This window comes from Mus pahari, chromosome 14 (assembly GCF_900095145.1).
Source record: "Mus pahari chromosome 14, PAHARI_EIJ_v1.1, whole genome shotgun sequence".
Lineage (NCBI taxonomy): Eukaryota > Metazoa > Chordata > Mammalia > Rodentia > Muridae > Mus > Mus pahari.
Window position 1 is genome coordinate 42654638 of NC_034603.1, and position 19525 is coordinate 42674162.

General features: G+C 43.3%; 2 protein-coding genes across 8 annotated transcripts in view; one reads left to right on the forward strand and one right to left on the reverse strand.

Annotated features, from left to right (window-relative positions):
* Positions 1-10099, reverse strand: part of Srr (serine racemase) — a 21821-nt gene extending 11722 nt beyond the window's left edge. For 3 of the 5 annotated variants that reach the window (XM_029545911.1, XM_029545912.1, XM_021212042.2), the window contains exons 1-2: positions 9773-10099; positions 3175-3399 (exon numbers count right to left, since the gene is read on the reverse strand). The gene's annotated coding sequence lies outside the window, so the exon portion shown is untranslated. Of the gene's footprint in view, positions 1-3174; positions 3400-9757 lie in introns of all 5 variants that reach the window. The other 2 variants (XM_021212043.2, XM_029545910.1) reach the window with 2 other exon arrangements.
* Positions 9987-19525, forward strand: part of Smg6 (SMG6 nonsense mediated mRNA decay factor) — a 242328-nt gene continuing 232789 nt past the window's right edge. The window contains exons 1-6 of one of the 3 annotated variants that reach the window (XM_021212036.2): positions 9987-10159; positions 13002-14754; positions 15744-15936; positions 16507-16617; positions 18592-18698; positions 18950-19028. In XM_021212036.2, coding sequence (XP_021067695.1) covers positions 10072-10159; positions 13002-14754; positions 15744-15936; positions 16507-16617; positions 18592-18698; positions 18950-19028 — 2331 coding nt within the window. In that variant the 5' untranslated portion in view covers positions 9987-10071. Of the gene's footprint in view, positions 10160-10324; positions 10578-13001; positions 14755-15743; positions 15937-16506; positions 16618-18591; positions 18699-18949; positions 19029-19525 lie in introns of those variants that run through there. The other 2 variants (XM_029545906.1, XM_029545907.1) reach the window with 2 other exon arrangements.

Consider the following 19525-nt stretch of genomic DNA (forward strand, 5'->3'; position numbering starts at 1 on the left):
CTCACTCTGTAGACCAGGCTGGCCTCGAACTCAGAAATCCGCCTGCCTCTGCCTCCCGAGTGCTGGGATTAAAGGCGTGCGCCACCACGCCCGGCTCCTTTCTTTCTTTTTTTTAAAGATTTACTTATTTATTATATGTAACTACACTGTAGCTGTCTTCAGACACTCGAGAAGAGAGAGTCTGATCTCGTTATGGATGGTTGTGAGCCATCATGTGGTTGCTAGGATTTGAACTCGGGACCTTTGGAAGAGCAGTCAGTGCTCTTAACCGCTAAGCCATCTCTCCAGCCCTTAAGGTAGTTTTTCAAGTAGTATCTTTAAAACGAACTGCTCTTCAGTTCTCAGATCTCACTTTGGCTGTGCTATTTTTAGCTTCCACAGGAATCTGAATATTTTTTAGGGAAAGGCTTGGGTGGGGAACTGCAGAAGCAGCAAGGAAAGCTATATGTCTCGTTCTTCCTCATGACTTCCAGGGTCTAGCCAATCCCAGGTCTGAGCTCACACAGATGTGGGGCCTCTTTAACCACACTGAACCTTAGAGGCCTTTCATGTCAGACCCTTTAGGGAAACTTGAAACTGCAAAGACGAACATCATTCATACAGTAATTCTCCTGGATTTTCTTCACATTTGGAAAGTAAGTTATCTGAACCACCCAGGAAAAAGAGCAGGGGCTATCAGATGGGGCTGTAGTTAAGAGCACCAGCTGCTTTAGTAGAGGCTCTCACTTTGGTTCCTAGCACCCACATGGTGCCTCACAACCATTGGTAACTGCAGGTCCAGGAGATCCAAGACCCTTTTCTGACCTTGCCAGCCACCAGGCATACTTGTAGTGTACAATCCTACATGCAGGCACAATATATATATAATAAAATAAGAATTCTATGCTTGCTGTGGTTGCAGAGACATTTACTCTCAGTACTGGGGAGGCAGAGAGAGGCCAGACTGCTCTACATAGAAAGCTTCAGGCCAGCCAGAATTAGAGTGAGACCCTCAAGGGGTGGGGTAGGGGTAGGGAAGGAAAAATAAAGATTTGTGAGCCCTCTCATGCAGGTAGCAGGCCCACCCATCCCAGGACAAATCATGCCTTTGAAACATATCCTGTTGTGGGACATGCTATATTATTTAAGGTACTCTTTCTTGCTTTTTCCTATTTTTTTTTTTTTTAAGACAGAGCCTTGGATAGCCTACCATGGCCTGAAACTTGGTATGTAGTAGCACAAAGATGACCTTGGCCTTCTGATGACTCTGCCTCTATTTCCTAAGGATCATGATTTCTGGTGCATGTTATTATTTTCAACTTTAAATTTTTTAAAAAAGAGTAACATAATGCGGGTAAGCTCTGACCAGGTAAGTGCCATGTTAGAATACATACACACATATATGTAAAATTTGTGATTTTGGATTCAGGTTTTTATTATGTATATGAACCTGGCCTTGGCTTTGAACTATATGGTCATTTTGCTTTCTTCTCCCAAGGGATAGGGTGATGGGGATACACCACCATTTTTAGAAAACCACTCTGACTACATTACAGTGAATAAAAAGGAAAGGCCAAATACTTAACCAGGGAGCCCAATTCAGAGGCATTTCAGTCCATGTGAGGGACAAAGGGGGCTTGAATGTTGAAAGAGACAGAAAAACACCACTTACGATACTTTTATAAAAACAGGGACTTTTAAGGGGCTAAAGAGGTCCTTCAGATAGAAGTAGCCCTGGGTTTGATCCCTAACTCTGCATAAAATAAGCTGGATGGTACAGGTTGGTACCAGGTGGGGGCAGGAAGATAAGTTCAAGATCATCAAGCTAGTTCCAGGCCAGTCCATGCTACAGGAGACCCCGTATCAAAACATAAAAAACCTTCCCAAAACACGAAATCTCCCTAGGTAAGATACACAAATGGCCAATGAGCACATGGAATATTCCCAGATTCACCAATCACTAGAAAAATTAAATCAAAACTTCAACAGGACCCCACCTCGTAACCATGAGTGTTAGAGCAGGATAGAGAGGAATGGGAGTCTAGAGGACTGCTGGGCAGGATCTAAAGCAGGGAGGCGCCAAGGGAAACACTATGCTAGTTCCTAAAAACAACGGCCCCAGGGTTAGTGCCCGAGTCAGGAACTCTATTCCTAGAGCACATCAAAAGAACCAAAACCATTTCTATATCCCCATGTTCATAGCTGCATTATTCACAATAACCAGAAGAAGCCAGTGGACATTGACAGACAAATGTTTATACGTATATAATATGCACATAAAATGGAAGATTCACTTAACAGGAGGAAATTCTAACATGTTGTAAAATAGATGAGCACTGAGGACATTATGCTAAGGGAAATAGGCCATCTGCAAAGATATCTACTACATGCTTCCAACCATATGGGATACCTCAAGTAATCAAATTCAAGGAAAGATGACTAGCTGATGGGCTGGGGCTTCGGGCAGTGCAGTGATGTTGGGTTTGTGTATACAACAATATATTAACCAACAAAAAGCATACACTTAAAAACGATTAAATGATACATTTACGTGTATTTTACCACAGCTGAAATGAGCAGAAACAAAGAGATAATAGCAGTTATAATTAGGCCTATATGTCATATGATGACTACTCTCCCTTGGTAACTTGGGTTTCCTTGATTAGACCACTTGAGGGGAAGACAACCTCCCCTGAATCTGGGTCACAACTTTCATGGCAGCCCACAGAAAAATACATGAAAGAAGAAAGCTTCTGCTTTTTGCCTGCTTACCCTTACTCTTGCTGGTAAGTTCATCTACCTTGCTGCTGAGGCAATCCTTCACTGGAATTAGAACCAAACTTCTTTGAGATTCCAACATAGTGTGGACTGAACATTACAAGATTCTTGGCTTTTCTGCCAAGAAACAACTATTGTGGGACTAGCCACCACAGCCAGTAAGGCACTCTAACACATACCCTTTATTTATATACATATAATCCTATCAATTCTATCCCTGTAAAGAGCCCTAGGTAATATAGTCTGTAAGTGGTAGGGCCTCAGTTTGAAGTAACATAGGCAAAGGATGAGTGTGTCCAGGTTCTCTGGCTCATGGAATCAAAGAAGGGTTGAACAAACCCCAGAGGGGAGATGGAGCTTCAGCAACAACTGCACCACAGGCTTGGGAGCTTCTGTGACTGTCACTCAGTTTCTCACCTCTGCTGCCTCTGGCACGACGGCTTCCTTCTCACAGCAGACCAGCTGGCTCCGAACGGCAGGACACATGGCTGCTGACTGCTCCTGTGTTTTACATTTTATGGCTTCCATACTGAAGAGGGATTTTCTCTCAATTTCAGTTCAAAAATTCTGGGTAAGGACTTTGATTGGCCCATCTTGGCCCAGGACCAGTGTGGCAAAGGGTGTAAGGTCATTTAGGAAATACTACATAATAGAAGTAGTTATGGAAACATGAAAAAGAAACAGAATGAGATCTATAGCACAGTATCAATTATGTACATTTACAATACATACATAAAACATTATACATTATGCAAAGATACATGTATATTTAAGGACATATGTCCAGCACATTAAAGCCACTAAGGAGTGATGGAGCATGACTGGGAATTGAAATGAGAAAGGCCTTGTTAACGACAGTGTGAACACAACAGCATGATTACCTCAGCTCGCTGCTTCTGTGGGGAAACAGTAGCAGAAGGGGAAACGAAGGAGGGGAAAAAACAAAATGAATCTTCCATGTAGTAGTGAAGTAGTGAGAGGCAGTTTTCAGAAGACAAAGGATGAGAGCTGGGCAACGGCCCAGATGGTAAAGTCCCCTGCTGCCAAGGCTGACAACCTCAGTCCCATTCCCAGGACCCACATGGTAGAGGGAGACACTGGACTCCTGCATGTTGTCTTCTGACCTCACACACATTCAACAGTGTAATTAACACTGCTGAGACAGTAGCCCTGGATACCTTGGAACTCATTATATAGAGGAGGCTGGCTTCAAACTCAGAGATCCACTTGCCTCTGCCTTCCAAAGGTACACAACCATGCCCAGCTCCTTTCTCCTCTCTGTGTGTTTGTGTGTCTGTGTGTAGGTGTCTGAAGATGCCAGAAGAGAGTGTCTTATTCACTAGGAACTGGAGTTACAAGCAGTTGTGAGTGCCCTTATGTGAGCACTATGAACTGAATTGAAGCCCTCTAGAGAGCAGAAGTGCTCTTAACCTCCGAGCCATCCCTCAAGCCCAATTATTGGGTTTTTAAAAAAGATTATCTTTGTTCACCAATGTCCATAGGTGTATGTGTGTGCACATCACATGAGTGTGAGTGAACCCTGGCTGAAGGTGTCATCTCTCAGGAGCTATTCACTTTGGCTTATAGTTTTTTATTTTTTAAAATGTTTTTACAGTAGTCTTTCACTGGGAACTGGGGCTAATTGATTAAACCTGGCTGGCCAGTGGGCCTCAAAGATTCATCTGTCTATATCTCCCTGGAACTTGCATTACAAACCCATGACACCATTCCTAACACTTCAAGTGGGTGCTGGGGATTGAACTCGGGCCCTTATGCTTTTATAGTAAGTACTTTACTGGTGAACCATCTCCCTAGACATTTACTTCAATTAATTAGTTAAGTGTATTGGGACAGGACCTAACCTTAAACTAACTACATAATGGGATAACTTTCAATTCCTGATTCTCCTGCCGTGACCTCCCTAGTACTGTGTTATAGGCATGCACCACTGTGTTCAGTCTATGTGATGTCTGGGATCATGTATACTATTTGCAGAGCAATATATATGTTATGGTTCTGTGTGTGGTAAAAATTTTATGCTTATGTAAATTTCTAGGCAAGCATTTTATCATCTGATGTACAACCCCAGTCTTTAAACTTATTTACTTAATGTATATGGATGTTTTGTTTTGTTTTTTTTTTAAAGATTTATTTATTTATTATATGTAAGTACACTGTAGCTGTCTTCAGACACTCCAGAAGAGGGAGTCAGATCTTGTTACGGATGGTTATGAGCCACCATGTGGTTGCTGGGATTTGAACTCTGGACCTTCGGAAGAGCACTCGGGTGCTCTTACCCACTGAGCCATCTCACCAGCCCTGCAGCCAGTGTTCTTAACTGCTAAACTCCAACACCTAAGTAATTCGTTTAATTTTTTCATTAATTTTTTTATGTGTATAAATATTTTGCCTGTATAAATGGAGTGTTTGTGTACCATGTGTTTGCCCGGTGCCCTGGAACCAGAGTTCTGGACAGCTGTAATCATAAATGTCGGTGCTGGGGATTGACCCTGGTCCTTTGGAAAAGCACTCAGTACTCTTAACTGCTGAGTCTTCTGTCTAGCCTCTAACTTCTTTTTGAGATGAGATCTTGCTATGCTTTCCAGGCAGTACTTGGAAACAGACCAACTGTTTTGTACTTTTGAACATTTGGTGTAAATTCCACCTTTTTTGATGAATTCATATAGAAATTTACATAAAAATTTTTGCCACCATAGATTAGGGTGGCTGGCTTCAAGCTCACAAAGATCTGCCTGCCTCACTAGTGCTGGGACTAAAGCCATGCATACACCTGGCCAGCCTCCTCCTCCTCTTCCTCTTTTTAAATTTACATTTAATTTAAATGTTTTTAATTGCATTCTGAGCCACGGTCTTCCCGATCTTCCTAAGTTGTTGGCTTGGAGGTTGGAATTCTCTTACGTAATACCCTGGGTTGCTGGGATTACAGTCATTTACCACCAAGCTGAAGTCTTTTTTATTGTTTTACTTAGTTCTTCCTGAGTACATTAAATCTAAAAATTCAAAATTTCCCTCATCAATTTAGTAGCTTGCCAGCTGGGTAGTGGAGGCCCATACCTTTAATCTCAGCACTAGGGAGAGGCAGGAGTACTACAAGTTCGAGGCCAACCTGGTCTACAGAGTAAGGTCTAGGACAGCCAGGGCTACACAGAGAAACCCTGTCTGAAAAAAACAAAAAACAAAAAACAAAAAACAAATCAGTAGCTTTTTTTCCCTGTAATTTGCCTGTTGCTCCTCTTCAGTCAGCTGCCATCGTTTAAGTTTTAATACTTAGAGGCTCTTTGGTCTGATCACTGACAGCATTGAGTTAAGTTGGCCATGACTGTCCTAGGGAAGTTTTCTTGTTTAAAATTATTTTTCCTTCTTTAAAAAAATGAAAGTTATGGGGCTGGAGAGATTGCTCAGAGGTTAAGAGCAAGCGAGCCCGGTGTGGTGGCACACGCCTTTAATCCCAGCACTTGGAAGGCAGAGGCAAGTGGATTTCTTAGTTTGAGGCCAGCTTGGTCTACAGAGTGAGTTCCAGAACAGCCAGGACTACACAGAGAAACCTTGTCTCAAAAAAAAAAAAAAAAGAGCAAGCACAGCATGTTCTTGCAGAGAACAGGAATTTAGTTCCCACATCAGGTGGCTCATAACTGCCTCAAACTCTAGCTCTAGGGGGAATTCAATGCCTCTTGGCTTTCACAGGCACCTGTACTCATGTGTATGTATGCATACACAGACTCATACATATAATTAAAGATGAGACAAGTCATTAGAAAATGACAGAAATATTTAATCCCAGCACTCGGGAGGCAGAGGCAGGCGGATTTCTGAGTTCGAGGCCATCCTGGTCTACAAAGTGAGTTCCAGGACAGCCAGGGCTACACAGAGAAACCCTGTCTCGAAAAACCAAAAAAAAAAAAAGACAGAAATAAACAAAGGAATAAATAAAAGTTGGGGCTAGAGACTCAACTCATTCAATAGGGTGCTTGTCTAGAATATTCAATCTCTGCATTCAATCCCTGGCAAAACTTCAACCTGGCACATCAGTATAGATCTACATCTGTAATGCCATCATTTAGGAGATGGAGGCAAGAGCATTACAAGTTCAAAGTTATCCTTGGCTACATAATGACTTCAAAACCAGTCTGGATACAACAGACCTGAGCTCAACAAAAGAAAACAAAATGAAACAACTTCTCAAACTGATGTCTTCATCTAGAAAGAGGATTGCTTGCCCGCTTCCCACCAGTGTTGGCCTCCAACTGAATATGTAACCAAGGATAACCTTGAATTTCTAATCCTTCCCCTTGTACTTTGCAAGTGCTGGGATTACAGGCTTCTGCCACCATAACAACCCAGTGTATGTGGTGCTGGGGATCCTTTTGTTTTGTTTTTGTTTTTGTTTTTTGAGGAAGGGTCTCATGTAATCCAGATTGGCCTGGAACATAGCCAAGGATGACCTTAACCTCTCAATTCTTGATTTTCTTGCTTCCATTTCCCAAGTGTTGCCTGCACTCCTTGTATGTACAGCTAGGCTAACTGGGAACTCTTGTATCTTCTTGCCTTAGCATCCAGAGTCCTGGGGTTAGAGATTTTGATACCATACCCAGCTTCAAGTTAGGGTTTAAAAAATCCTGTTGTTGGGCTGGAGAGATGGCTCAGTGCTTAAGTGCACTGACTGCTCTTCTGGAGGTCCTGAGTTCAATTCCCAGCAACCACAAGGTGGCTTATAACCATTTGTAATGGGATCATGGGATCTGATGCCCTCTTCTGGTGTGTCTGAAGACAGCAACAGTGTACTCATATACATTAAATGAATAAATAAATCTTAAAAAAAAAAATCCTGTTGTTAGTGTTTTTTAGACAGGTATTACTATATAGCTCTAGTTGGCCTGGAACTCACTATGTAGACTAAACTGGCTTTGAACTTGAAGAGATCCTCCTGCCTGTGTATTTTTGGTGCTGGGCATGTGCCACCATGTCTGGCTTGTTTTGGAGATAAGAGTCTACTCATGTACTTTGGTTTGGCCTTAAACTCAATGGTGGAGCACAGCCTTAAGGTTTGATCTTCCTCCCAAGTGCTAGAGTTACAGCACGTGCTATCATGCCAGGAGCGCAAAGAAGTTTTCTTTTTTTTTTTTTTTTAAAAAAAAAAGATTTATTTATTTACTGTATGTGAGTACACTGTAGCTGTAGGTTGTGAGCCTTCATATGGTTGTTGGGAATTGAAGTTTAGGACCTTTGCTCCCTCTAGTCAACTCCACTCACTCAGTCCCTGCTAGTTCCAGACACACCAGAAGAGGGCGTCAGATCTCATTACAGGTGGTTTTGGGCCACCAAGTGGTTGCTGGGATTTAAACTCAGGACCTTTGGAAGAGCAGTCAGTGCTCTTACCACTGAGCCATCTTGCCAGCCCCAGCAAAGCAGTTTTTATATTTCCTATTTCTCTCAAATCTTTTGACAAAAACTGCTATTTGTTCTGACCACTCTAATTAATTATACCAATTCATTTGAGCTGTTGAAATATTTCCTAGTCATTGTCTCTTTTGATAGTGAAATATCTGTCACATAACACGAACTTTATGAGTCCTATCTGGATCAAACATTTTATACTATGATCAAAGCATAACTGGTTATTACATTTTGAGGGTGTAAAGGGTCAATGAATCTGTGAGACAGGGAAGAAGCAACAACTGGAGAAAGGCAGTCCTTGGATAGGATGTTTCCCCACCCCACCATTTAAAATAAATTATCAATTATTATTAATATAGCATTATCATCATTATTTTTTAAATATTTATTGATTGATTGATGTATATGAGTACACTGTAGCTGTCTTTAGACACACCAGAAGGGGGCATAAGATCCCATTACAGATGGTTATAATGTGGTTGCTGGGATTTGAACTCAGGACCTCTAGAAGAGCAGTCAGTGCTCTTAACCACTGAGCCATCTCTCCAGCCCTCACCCCATCATTTTTTAATAGGAGTTAATGATCAATGAGCTTAAAGTACCCATCTTCTAGTCTAATTAACTTTTTTTTTCCCTTTTTGGGGACAAGGTCTTCTAATATGTTGCCTTGATTAGCCTCAAATGTGCTATGTGGCCCGGGCTTGAACTTGCAATCCTCCTACCACAGCCTTTGAAGTGCTGTGACTATAGGGATGAGCCACCTTTACCAGCATCAGTGAAAACTTAAAGATGGGAGAATCAACTTGAGTTCTAAAAAAGTAATTAAAAGCCGGGCATGGTGGCGCCTTTAATCCCAGCACTCGGGAGGCAGAGGCAGGCAGATTTCTGAGTTCGAGGCCAGCCTGGTCTACAAAGTGAGTTCCAGGACAGCCAGGGCTGTACAGAGAAACCCTGCCTCGAAAAACAAAAAACAAAAAAACAAAACAAAACAAAAAAAAAAGTAATTAAAAACAAATTCTCGGGCTGGTGAGATGGCTCAGTGGGTAAGAGCACCCGACTGCTCTTCCGAAGGTCTGGAGTTCAAATCCCAGCAACCACATGGTGGCTCATAACCATTCGTAACAAGATCTGACTCCCTCTTCTGGAGTGTCTGAAGACAGCTACAGTGTACTTACATATAAATAAATAAATCTTTAAAAAAAAAAATTCTCAGTGCTAACAGCGATTCCCAGGTCGAATAATTTCCTTCTTTTTTACCTCCACACAACGCCCTCCAGCAAGTCTTAGGGATGAACTGTCATAGACTTTGGTACTCTGATACAATCAAACGTTACACGGAGCAATTTACTTCTTCCACTCTCTGAGATTCAGTTTACCAGAAATGGGGATAATAATAAAAGATCTTTAAGCTCCACAATCCAGGCCTAAGGTAAGGAGACTTTGGCCTAAAATGATCGGAGGAGGCCGGATTGTAGGTTGTCTCCGTCAACCCGAGCCCCAGATCAAAAGCAGTGTCCTCGGTGGTCACCGCAGCAATAGTGGCACCCCTAGACCCGAATGCCCACCGGACGTGGGCGAGTCACACCTGGCTGCGCCTCACCTCGCCTCCTGAGCGCTGCGCCTCCACTTCCGAGCCTCGGCGGACCTTCCCAGCTTTACACCTCTGCGCACGCGCACGTGCCGTCCCCCGGGGTCGGCTCGCCCGCTCCGGCAAGATCCTAGTTGAACGTGCTGAAGGCTTTTGCTCCCAGTGCGGCCACCGTCGTTTGGGGAGGGCAGGCAGGAGGGGGGGCGGGGAAAAGGGTGGGAGTGGGTGAGCGCGCGCCGCCCGTCCGTCGTGGTTTCCTGGCTGCGCGCGGCGGTGGCCGAGTCGCCGCAGCTGTAGCAGCCGCCGCGAAGATGGCGGAGGGGTTGGAGCGTGTGCGGGTCTCCGCGTCGGAACTGCGAGGGATCCTGGCCACTTTGGCTCCGCAGGCCGGGAGCAGAGGTGAGTTGCGCCGCCCAGCCGCTGGGCCGGGCCTGCCCGCCCCGCCTCCCTCTCCTCTGCCTCCTCCCCGCCCCGTCCGCTGCGCTCCGCACCCCCGCCCCTTCCCCAACAGTGCGCCCCGGGGCCTGCGGCGGCCCCTGGGGAGACTGCGAGACTGTCGCTCCGCTCCCTTGGGCCCTTAGGGGCAGAGCCCAAGCGCGAGTTTCAGCCTCCGCCCTCTTGCTCGGCGCGGCGCCGTGGTGGTTCTCCGGTGCCCTAACCCTCTCACGCCAGCGCCTGAATTCCAGTCCGGAGGAGACACGAACTGGCTTGGGTGCTAGGGTCCGGTAGAGGCTCCGAGACGTATTGTTCCCAAAAGAATAGTCTGTGTATGTGTACCTTTCCGTTCCGCGTCGGAGAGGAGGAGCTGGGGAAATCGGTGAGAAAGGCTTAACAGGCTAGGACTTCCTTTGCTGAACTTACCCCCGTCCCCCGCCCTCAAGGCTGGCTTCTAGTGCTACGCCACTGGAGGGATCCAGGACCTCAGAGAGCTGACTCGGTTTTGTTTTGGTCTTGGCGTGTGTGGGAGCAGTTGTGATCAGAGAGAATGCTTAATTTGCCAGTCTCCATTCGCATCAGAAAAGCGCGAGAAATATTTTGGTGTCTGGTCTCCCTCATTAGCCAGTGTTGTTTAAGGTGACAGTTACAGAGGATACCTTCTCTAGGATTGTGGCTAGAATTTGTGAGGTTGCTATTTATTGACCAACTGAATTGGATTAACCAGGCTGTTTTCTCTCCTCTGGAAAATAGTAGTCACCACCTCTCTTGGCTCCGCCCCAAAACTAAGTTTAAAAGTTTACACCGGGTGCCGAGGTTAATCGGCTTTATCTTGGTTCACATTTGGTGGAGAAGCTTAACTTTTGCCAAGGCAGCAGTTATCTTTTATTTTGTGTTCGTTTTTCTTTTGAGACAAAGTCTCACCTTGTAGCCAATACTGGCCTTGAATTTACCGTGTAACCCAACCTGGCCTTGAGTTTGGATATTTTTCCTGACTTAAGCCTTCAGAGTGCTGGAATTATATGCATGTGCCACCATACCCAACTTTCAAGTCAGAAACCCTAAAATTTTAGTTTCGCCCCTCCAACCCCCCCAAACAAAAAGTGGGTATAGATGCAGGCGTATAAATACTTAGCTATCAGCTTGTTTGCATTTGTATTTATAATTCTGTACTAGGATTTTATATAACTTGAGTACTGGATAATATTCTCTCCAGTTTCTGTCACTTATAAACTGTTTAGTAGGTGTTTTTAGTGGTCTCTCCACTGTAAGCAACACTTACCAAAAAAAAAAAAAAAAAAAAAAAAATTGTTTGCCACTCAGTGGAGCTTGGAGAGTGGTTTATAAAGCCCTCTCCCCCCCCCCTCTTTTCCTTTGCTTTTGAGACAGGATCTCATAGAGTCCAAGAAAGCTTCAATCTCCGTGGCCTTGAGCCCTGATTTTGCTGTCACTTCCCAAGTGCTGGGATTTGTAGGCATGGATTTGGCTGAACTCTAATATTCTTGAGTCCTTTGGTCCTTTGAGAGCATGTCACAATTCGTCCATTGGTGCCTAGGATAAAGCTCCTCTAGTGGAACTTTTTTTTTCTTCTTATATTCTATCATCATAGTAGCAGTTAGTCTCAGTATTCTAATGACATAGTCTAAGCAGTATTTTTCATGAAATGATTCTGTTGGTTGTTGTTAAAGAGTTGGCGAAGATGAATGGTGTTGAAGATTGTAAAAGGAATTGCTTTCTGTTTGATTCGGTAGGAGGTATGTGATTGAGGTGTTGGTATCCTAAAGTTGTAGATCTGTTGTGATCAAGTTCACACACTGAAGTTGAAGATAGTTTCCCAGAGATATTTAGGACTGACTCTAATATGTGTATGTATGTGTAAATATATGTTTACATATGTAATATAGTAAATAAATAATGATGTAATATACGATACATATATACCAGTAAATATGTTTGTTTATGTGATGCTAGGGGCTGTCTCTAGTGGCCTCCTATATATGAGACAGATACTGTGCCACTGGGCTGCATTTCTTTTTCCATCCTAATATGGTAACCTAGAAATATTACAGACAGGAGAAATGCTAACCAGGTGTGATATACATTCCTGCAATCCAGAACTTGGATGGCTGAGGCAGGAGAACTGTAAGTTTGAGGTCTTTCTGGGATATATATGGTGAGACTCTGACTCAAAAAGAAAGGAAGAAAGAAAGGAAGGAAGAAAGAGGGGCTCAGTGGTTAAGAGCACTGACTGCTCTTTTAGAAGTCCTGAGTTCAATTCCCAGCAACCACATGGTGACTTACAACCATCTGTAATGAGATCCAAAGTCCTCTTCTGGTGTGTCTGAAGTCTGAAGACAGCTACAGTGTGCTCATATACATAAAATAAAAGAGAAGAAAAGAAAGAAGGGGTTGACTTGCAGGTTGTGTAGACAGAATAATTTACTGCCTGAACATGTCAGAGATCTTTGATTCTGAAATAATGAAGTAGTTTGTGGTCTTTGAGATCTGAATAGGAATATGACTTGGATACAAGAGAATACAACTCCCCTCTATTTCCATAACTCAAGTCTGTGTAACGCTAACACAGTTAAATTCTTAACCTCACTGCTTACTAAACAGTATTACTCCAAAGTTCAGCCTTTGTAGAAACGTTCTTTCCTGATCACCAATATTACCATTTGCATTTGTAATTCTTGCTCATTTTTGTTGTTGTTGTTGTTGTTGTTATGTAACTAGAATGACAACTTTCCCTCCCTCTCTTCTCCATTATTCTTTTCTTCTGTGTTGTTTCCTCTTAACATAATAGAAAACATGAAGGAACTAAAGGAACCCAGACAGCGCAAAGATAATAGGCGCCCAGATTTGGAAATCTATAAGCCTGGACTTTCTCGACTAAGGAACAGACCTAAAACTAAGGAGGCTTCTGGGAATGAGGAATTTAAGGATGAGATAGTGAATGACAGAGATTCTTCTGCTGTTGGGAATGATACACAGCTTATTCAAGTTTGCAAGGAATTGGACAGCCAACAGCAAAATGGCCCTGTGGATGCAGAAAATAGTCAGGCACAGGAGACTTTTTCAAAGACTGTTGGACTAGAGGACGGAAGTCTAAAAATCATCAAGAGAATCAAGAAACCAGACCTGCAGATCTACCAGCCTGGAAGGCGGTGGCAGACGGTTACCAAAGAGTCAGCAGTCAGGGCAGGTGAAGAAGAGATCCTCAACCAAGTGGAGCAGTTGAGGATAGAGGAGGATAAGTGTAAGGGAGAAGCCATAAAAGAAGTTAATAACAAACCAGACAAAACTGAGATAGAAAAGAGCCAAAGTAATGACCGTGTAAGAACTGCCAAGGGAGAAAAGGGGAAGAAGATTGAAAAGGGGGAGGGGCCAAAGAAGGTGACTGATGACTCTGTCCAAGGAAAGCCTGGCTCTGTAAAGAGGTACTCGAGGTCAGACAAGCGAAGGAACCGCTACCGCACTTGCAGTACCAGCTCAGCTGGCAGCAACAACAGTGCTGAGGGAGCTGGCCTCACTGATAATGGATGTCGCCGGCGCCGCCAGGACCGGACCAAGGAGAGGCCACGACTGAAGAAGCAGGTATCTATGTCCTCAACTGATTCCTTAGATGAGGACAGAGGTGATGAGCCTGATGTACTAGGGCCCAGGAGGAGCTCAGAAAGGAAGAAGCATTTAGAAAGAAATTGGTCTGGCCGCGGTGAGGGGGAACAGAAAAGCAATGGTAAAGAAAACCGAAGTGCCCTTCGTGTCACTTTTGATGCAGAAACCATAAGTAAAGACTCCCCTGTGGTGAGGTCAGTCAAGGATAATGTGGATAGAATGAAGTCTGACAGAGGCTCAAGCAGTGGGGGTAAGGGCTCTGAGAAGCAGGAGCTCAGAAACCCGAAACAAGAACTTCGAGATCGTGGTCGTGGTATTTTGATTCTGCCTGCCCACACTGCCCTATCTGTCAGTTCATCAGGTTCTCCAGAGTCTACACCTTTGGGACCTCGACTTTTATTTGGATCTGGTAGTAAGGGATCTCGGAGTTGGGGCCGTGGAGGCACGACCCGCCGACTATGGGACCCAAACAATCCTGACCAGAAGCCTGCTCTGAAAAGCCAGACACCTCAGCTACATTTCTTGGACACTGATGATGAAATTAGCCCTACGTCTTGGGGTGATTCACGTCAGGCCCAAGCATCTTACTATAAATTTCAAAACTCTGATAACCCCTATTATTACCCTCGGACAGCAGGCCCTGCCTCTCAGTATCCCTATACAGGCTATAGCCCTCTGCAGTACCCAGTAGGCCCTACAAATGGTATGTATCCAGGGCCTTCCTACCCAGGGTACCCTGCCCCCTCAGGGCAGTGTGTGTGTAGCCCTCTCCCTGCTAGCACCATGAGTCCTGAGGAAATAGAGCAGCACGTGCGGAACATGCAGCAACAGGAGCTCCATAGGCTTCTCCGAGTGGCTGACAACCAGGAACTGCAGCTCAGCAACCTGCTTTCCAGGGACCGCATCAGCACTGAGGGCATGGAGAAGATGGCTCAGCTCAGGTACTGAGTGTTCTTTCCCACTGTCTTGTTTAAAGGGAAATGTAGGGCTCCTGTGGCTGAGGAAGGTAGAGGATTTTTAGATAATCCACTGAGTATTACCTGCCTTTCATATGAATCCCTACCCCCAACAACCCCTCGTGGGCATGGACATCAAGCCTGGAGTCTTGTGCATCTTGTATTAAGTGCCCTACCACTGAGCCACACTTGAATCCCCTTTACATTGATTTTTTTTTCTTTTAAATGATTTATTTATTTATTTATTTAATGTATATTAGTGCACCATTGCTCTCTTCAGACACACCAGAAGAGGGCATCAGACCCCATTACAAATGGTTGTGAGCCACCATGTGGTTGCTGGGAATTGAACTCAGGACCTCTGGAAGAGCAGTCAGTGCTCTTAACCACTGAGCCATTTCTCCAGCCCTTCATTGATTTTTTTTATAAGCAACAAGCAGTTGGGAAAATAAATTTAAATTCTAGTCTTTTTTTTTTTTAAGACTTATTTATTTATTATATGTAAGTACACTGTAACTGTCTTCAGACACTCCAGAAGAGGGCGTCAGATCTTGTTACGGATGGTTATGAGCCACCATGTGGTTGCTGGGATTTGAACTCCAGACCTTCGGAAGAGCAGTCGGGTGCTCTTACCCACTGAGCCACCTCACCAGCCCCAATTCTAGTCTTTTTAAGGCGAAAAAATATCTTTAAGGGAACATATAATTTCCAGAATGCCAACTTCAGCTTGCACCAAAGAGCTGCTTTCAGCTCTTCAGTGTAGGTGTACACATATAGCAATATATTTTCCTAGATATAAGTATGTTTGTAAGACATTCTGCTGTGCAGAATAGAACCCATTATGAGTAGGATGCCTGGTCACATTTCAGATTTCTTGTCAGGAAGGAGGTGCCTGGTTTGCAGGAGATTCAGATCTTGGGTATAGGCTTCCCTGTAATGTATTGAAGCTAGACTTTACATGAACTTTATTCCAGAACTGAACTACTGCAGCTGTACGAGCGCTGTATTCTATTAGATATTGAATTCTCTGACAATCAGAATGTAGATCAGATCCTGTGGAAGAACGCTTTCTATCAGGTGATTGAGAAGTTCAGGCAGCTTCTCAAGGATCCAAATATTGAGAACCCAGAACAGATTCGGAACCGACTCTTGGAGCTCTTAGATGAGGTAAACATTATTATTATTATTATTATTGTTGTTGTTGTTGTTATTATTGTTATATCCTCAGGATAAAGTCTGCAGCATATTTTAGTTTGTTTGTCTTTTCTACTGGAGATGTTATAGAACAGAATATTGCCAAAACCCTTATATTTTTCTTGCATTTAGACCTGGTCTACCTGTATTGCTTCCTTTGGACGATACTTAACAGAAGGCTGGAGTTACTTTTTTCCAGTGCTCAACTACTGAGTTACATCTCCAGACCCAGAGTTACGTTTGACCTTGAAAGCTTTCTGAATGAGAGGGGCGGGTGGGGGTGGGGTGGGGGAAGGAATGAGAGCTGAAAGAAGTAGGGAGTGGTAAATGAATTATGTTTTTTAAAACATGGGAGGCTTACTGTAAACTGTTGCTGAGATTATTTGATGGCCTCTAACCAATTACTTACGGTAACTACCATATATATAGGATTTCTGGACATTGATAGATTGTGAAAGGGTTGTTTGCCCCAGGATTTGGTAAGTAGATTAGAAAAACTGATTGACTTAGTTTTGTTTTTTTTGTTTTTTGTTTTCTTTATAGGGCAGTGACTTCTTTGATAGTTTGCTTCAGAAACTACAGGTTACTTACAAGTTCAAACTGGAGGACTACATGGATGGGCTTGCCATTCGAAGCAAGCCTTTACGAAAAACAGTAAGCCAGATTCTTTCTTTTGTTTAAATATATCCATCTAGGTCCAGGTTAGTGGTGCACACTTTTAATCCCAGTACTTGGGAGGCAGAGACAGATGTCTGTGAGTTTGAGGACAGTCAGCCAGGACTATTTGGGAGTCCTCAAACAAACAAAATTTCTTCATCTGTTTAGTAAGCATTTATCTAATACCAGTTATGGCCTAGGCAGCATTCTGGTTTTGAGTGGATGATAGAGTGTAGTAGAAGAACAAATAGATAAAACTAACAATCATAAGCAGGACACTGTGGTATTATGTCAGTAATCCTGGGTCAGGAGGTCAAGGCCATCCTTGTGTCATAGTGAGTTCCAAGCATATCTGGGCTATATAAAATTCTGTTTCAAAAACAAAAACAAATTGTAATGTCATACACACTATGCATTTCACACTTGTAATCTAAGCACTTGAGAAAATGAAGTAGGAGGATTGCCATGAGTTTGAAACCAGTCTTGGGTACATAGTGAGTTCTAGGGTAGTCTGAACTTCAGAGTGAGATCATGTCTCAAAAGAAAACAAGTAGGCTGTAAGATGACTCAGTTATTAAGAGCAGTTGTTGCTCTTAGCACAAGACCTGGGTTTTATTCCTAGCATCTACATGGCTACTTACAACCATCCGTAACTGCAGTTCTAGGGGATCAAGTGCTACCTTCTGACTTCTGCAGGTACCACTCATGCAAACGATGCACCTAAATACATATGGACAAAAACTAAACACAAAATAAAACATTTTTGTAAAAGATTTATTTTATGTATATGAGTACACTGCACTGTCATCAGACACACCAGAAGATGGCATTGAATCTCATTACAGATGGTTGTGAGCCACCATGTGGTTGCTGGGAATTGAACTCAGGACCTCTGGAAGAGCAGTCAGTGCTCTTAACCACTGAGCTATCTCTCCAGCTCCCAACTTTTTGTTTTTTTAGATGTTTTGAGACAGAATCTCAATATATAGATCAGATACCCTGTAATTACTGTGTAGTTCTGGCTGGTTTTGAAATCAAGATCTTCAGAGTGAAGATTACAGGTGTGTGCCCCCATGCCTTATTGGGTGATCTTTTGTTTTGATTTTATTTTATTTTTATTTTTTATTTTATTTAATTAATTAATTAATTAATTTATTTATTTTGTTTTTCGAGACAGGGTTTCTCTGTGTAGCCCTGGCTGTCCTGGATCTCACTCTGTAGACCAGGCTGGCCTCGAACTCAGAAATTCGCCTGCCTCTGCCTCCCAAGTGCTGGTGGATTTTATTATTTTTTAATGTATGGTATGCCACTGAATATGGAGCTCACCACTTTGGCTAGACTGGCTGGCTGACAAGTTCCAGCAAACCTCTGGGTCTCTTTCTCCCCACCTACAGCAGTAGGTACATGGGGCCAGGCTTATTCTTATTGTGGGTGCTGGGAATCCAGACTCTGGTCCTCCTGCTTGTGCAGCAAGTATTTTACCTATGGTCCATATCTCCAGCCCCTAGAATAAATATTCTAAAAATTTGGTTTTAGTTTTATTTTATGTGAATGAGTGTTTTGGCTACATGTATGTCTGTGTACCATGTGTGCACCTGATTTCCACTGAAAATCTTAGCCACTGGGCCATTTCTCCAGTTCTGAGTGTGTGTCTTTAAACACAGACAAGGAAGCCTAGTTCCAGGCATTCTAAAGGCTTCCTTGAGATCTCAGAGATTGCTTGACTTACAGTGTTAGAATGTACTTTTCCATTTGTGTGGGATTCAGAGTAGGAATTTCCACTCTTAAATGCTGTGTTTATTCTTTGTATCATGTTGCTGGCTGTATTTCAGGGTTCAAGGTTAGGTTGAGAACTTGCCTTTTTTGAGGTCTGTGTTTTACCTTGTCATTCTGCTATTAGATCCCACTCATTTTTTCTGGTATTGAATTGTGTTTCTTGGGTTCTGTACTAACCAGTTGTCTCTTCTGTAGGTGAAATATGCCTTGATCAGTGCTCAACGAAGTATGATTTGCCAAGGAGATATCTCTAGGTATCGGGAGCAAGCCAACGATACAGCAAACTATGGGAAGGCTCGCAGGTACTTTTTACCTCTCAACTCATGATGCCTCTCCCTGGGTGGCATTATATTATGTGAATCCTAGCAAGGCCAGTTGAGCTGCCTCTCATAGGAGATGTCTTACAGTTGTCCTTAATTGGTCCCTTGTACTTGACCACCCAAGGGCTACATCTAGTTAGCCTTCTAGTCTGTGACTTAAGTAGAAGTGCTGTGAGGATGGACTGGGAAAGAGTTGATAGGAGTTAGCATTTCATTCTCTTTTTCTATTCTAGTTGGTATCTGAAGGCTCAGCACATTGCTCCCAAGAATGGGCGTCCCTATAACCAGTTGGCTCTTCTGGCAGTGTATACGGTAAGAAATCCCGTGGATAAGGGAGTTATTTCCTAAGTAGTTCCTTCCCTTTGAGCTATAGTTTGTTTCACTATATAGCCCATGCTTCAGGTTTGTTATCTTTGCTTTAGTCGCCCAAGTGCTGAGATCAAAGGCATGTTCTACCACACCACAAACAAGTTGCTTAAGATATTGATTTAATTTGTATTATTACATTTATCTCTTTGTTGGTTTATTAAATGTGTGACAGTATGCATGTAGAGATCAGAAGACTTTGAGATCTGCTTTCTTTCCATGAAAGTCTCAGAGATTGTACATAAACGGGCAACTTTGCAGCAAATACATTAATTTATTTGCTTTGTTTGGTTGGTTGGTTGGTTAGGGTTTTTTTGAGACCAGCTTTCCCTGTGTAACCCTGGCCGTCCTGGAACTCACTCTGTAGACCAGGCTGGCCTCGAACTCAGAAATCCTCCTGCCTCTGCCTCCCAAGTGCTGGGATTAAAGGCGTGTGCCACCAC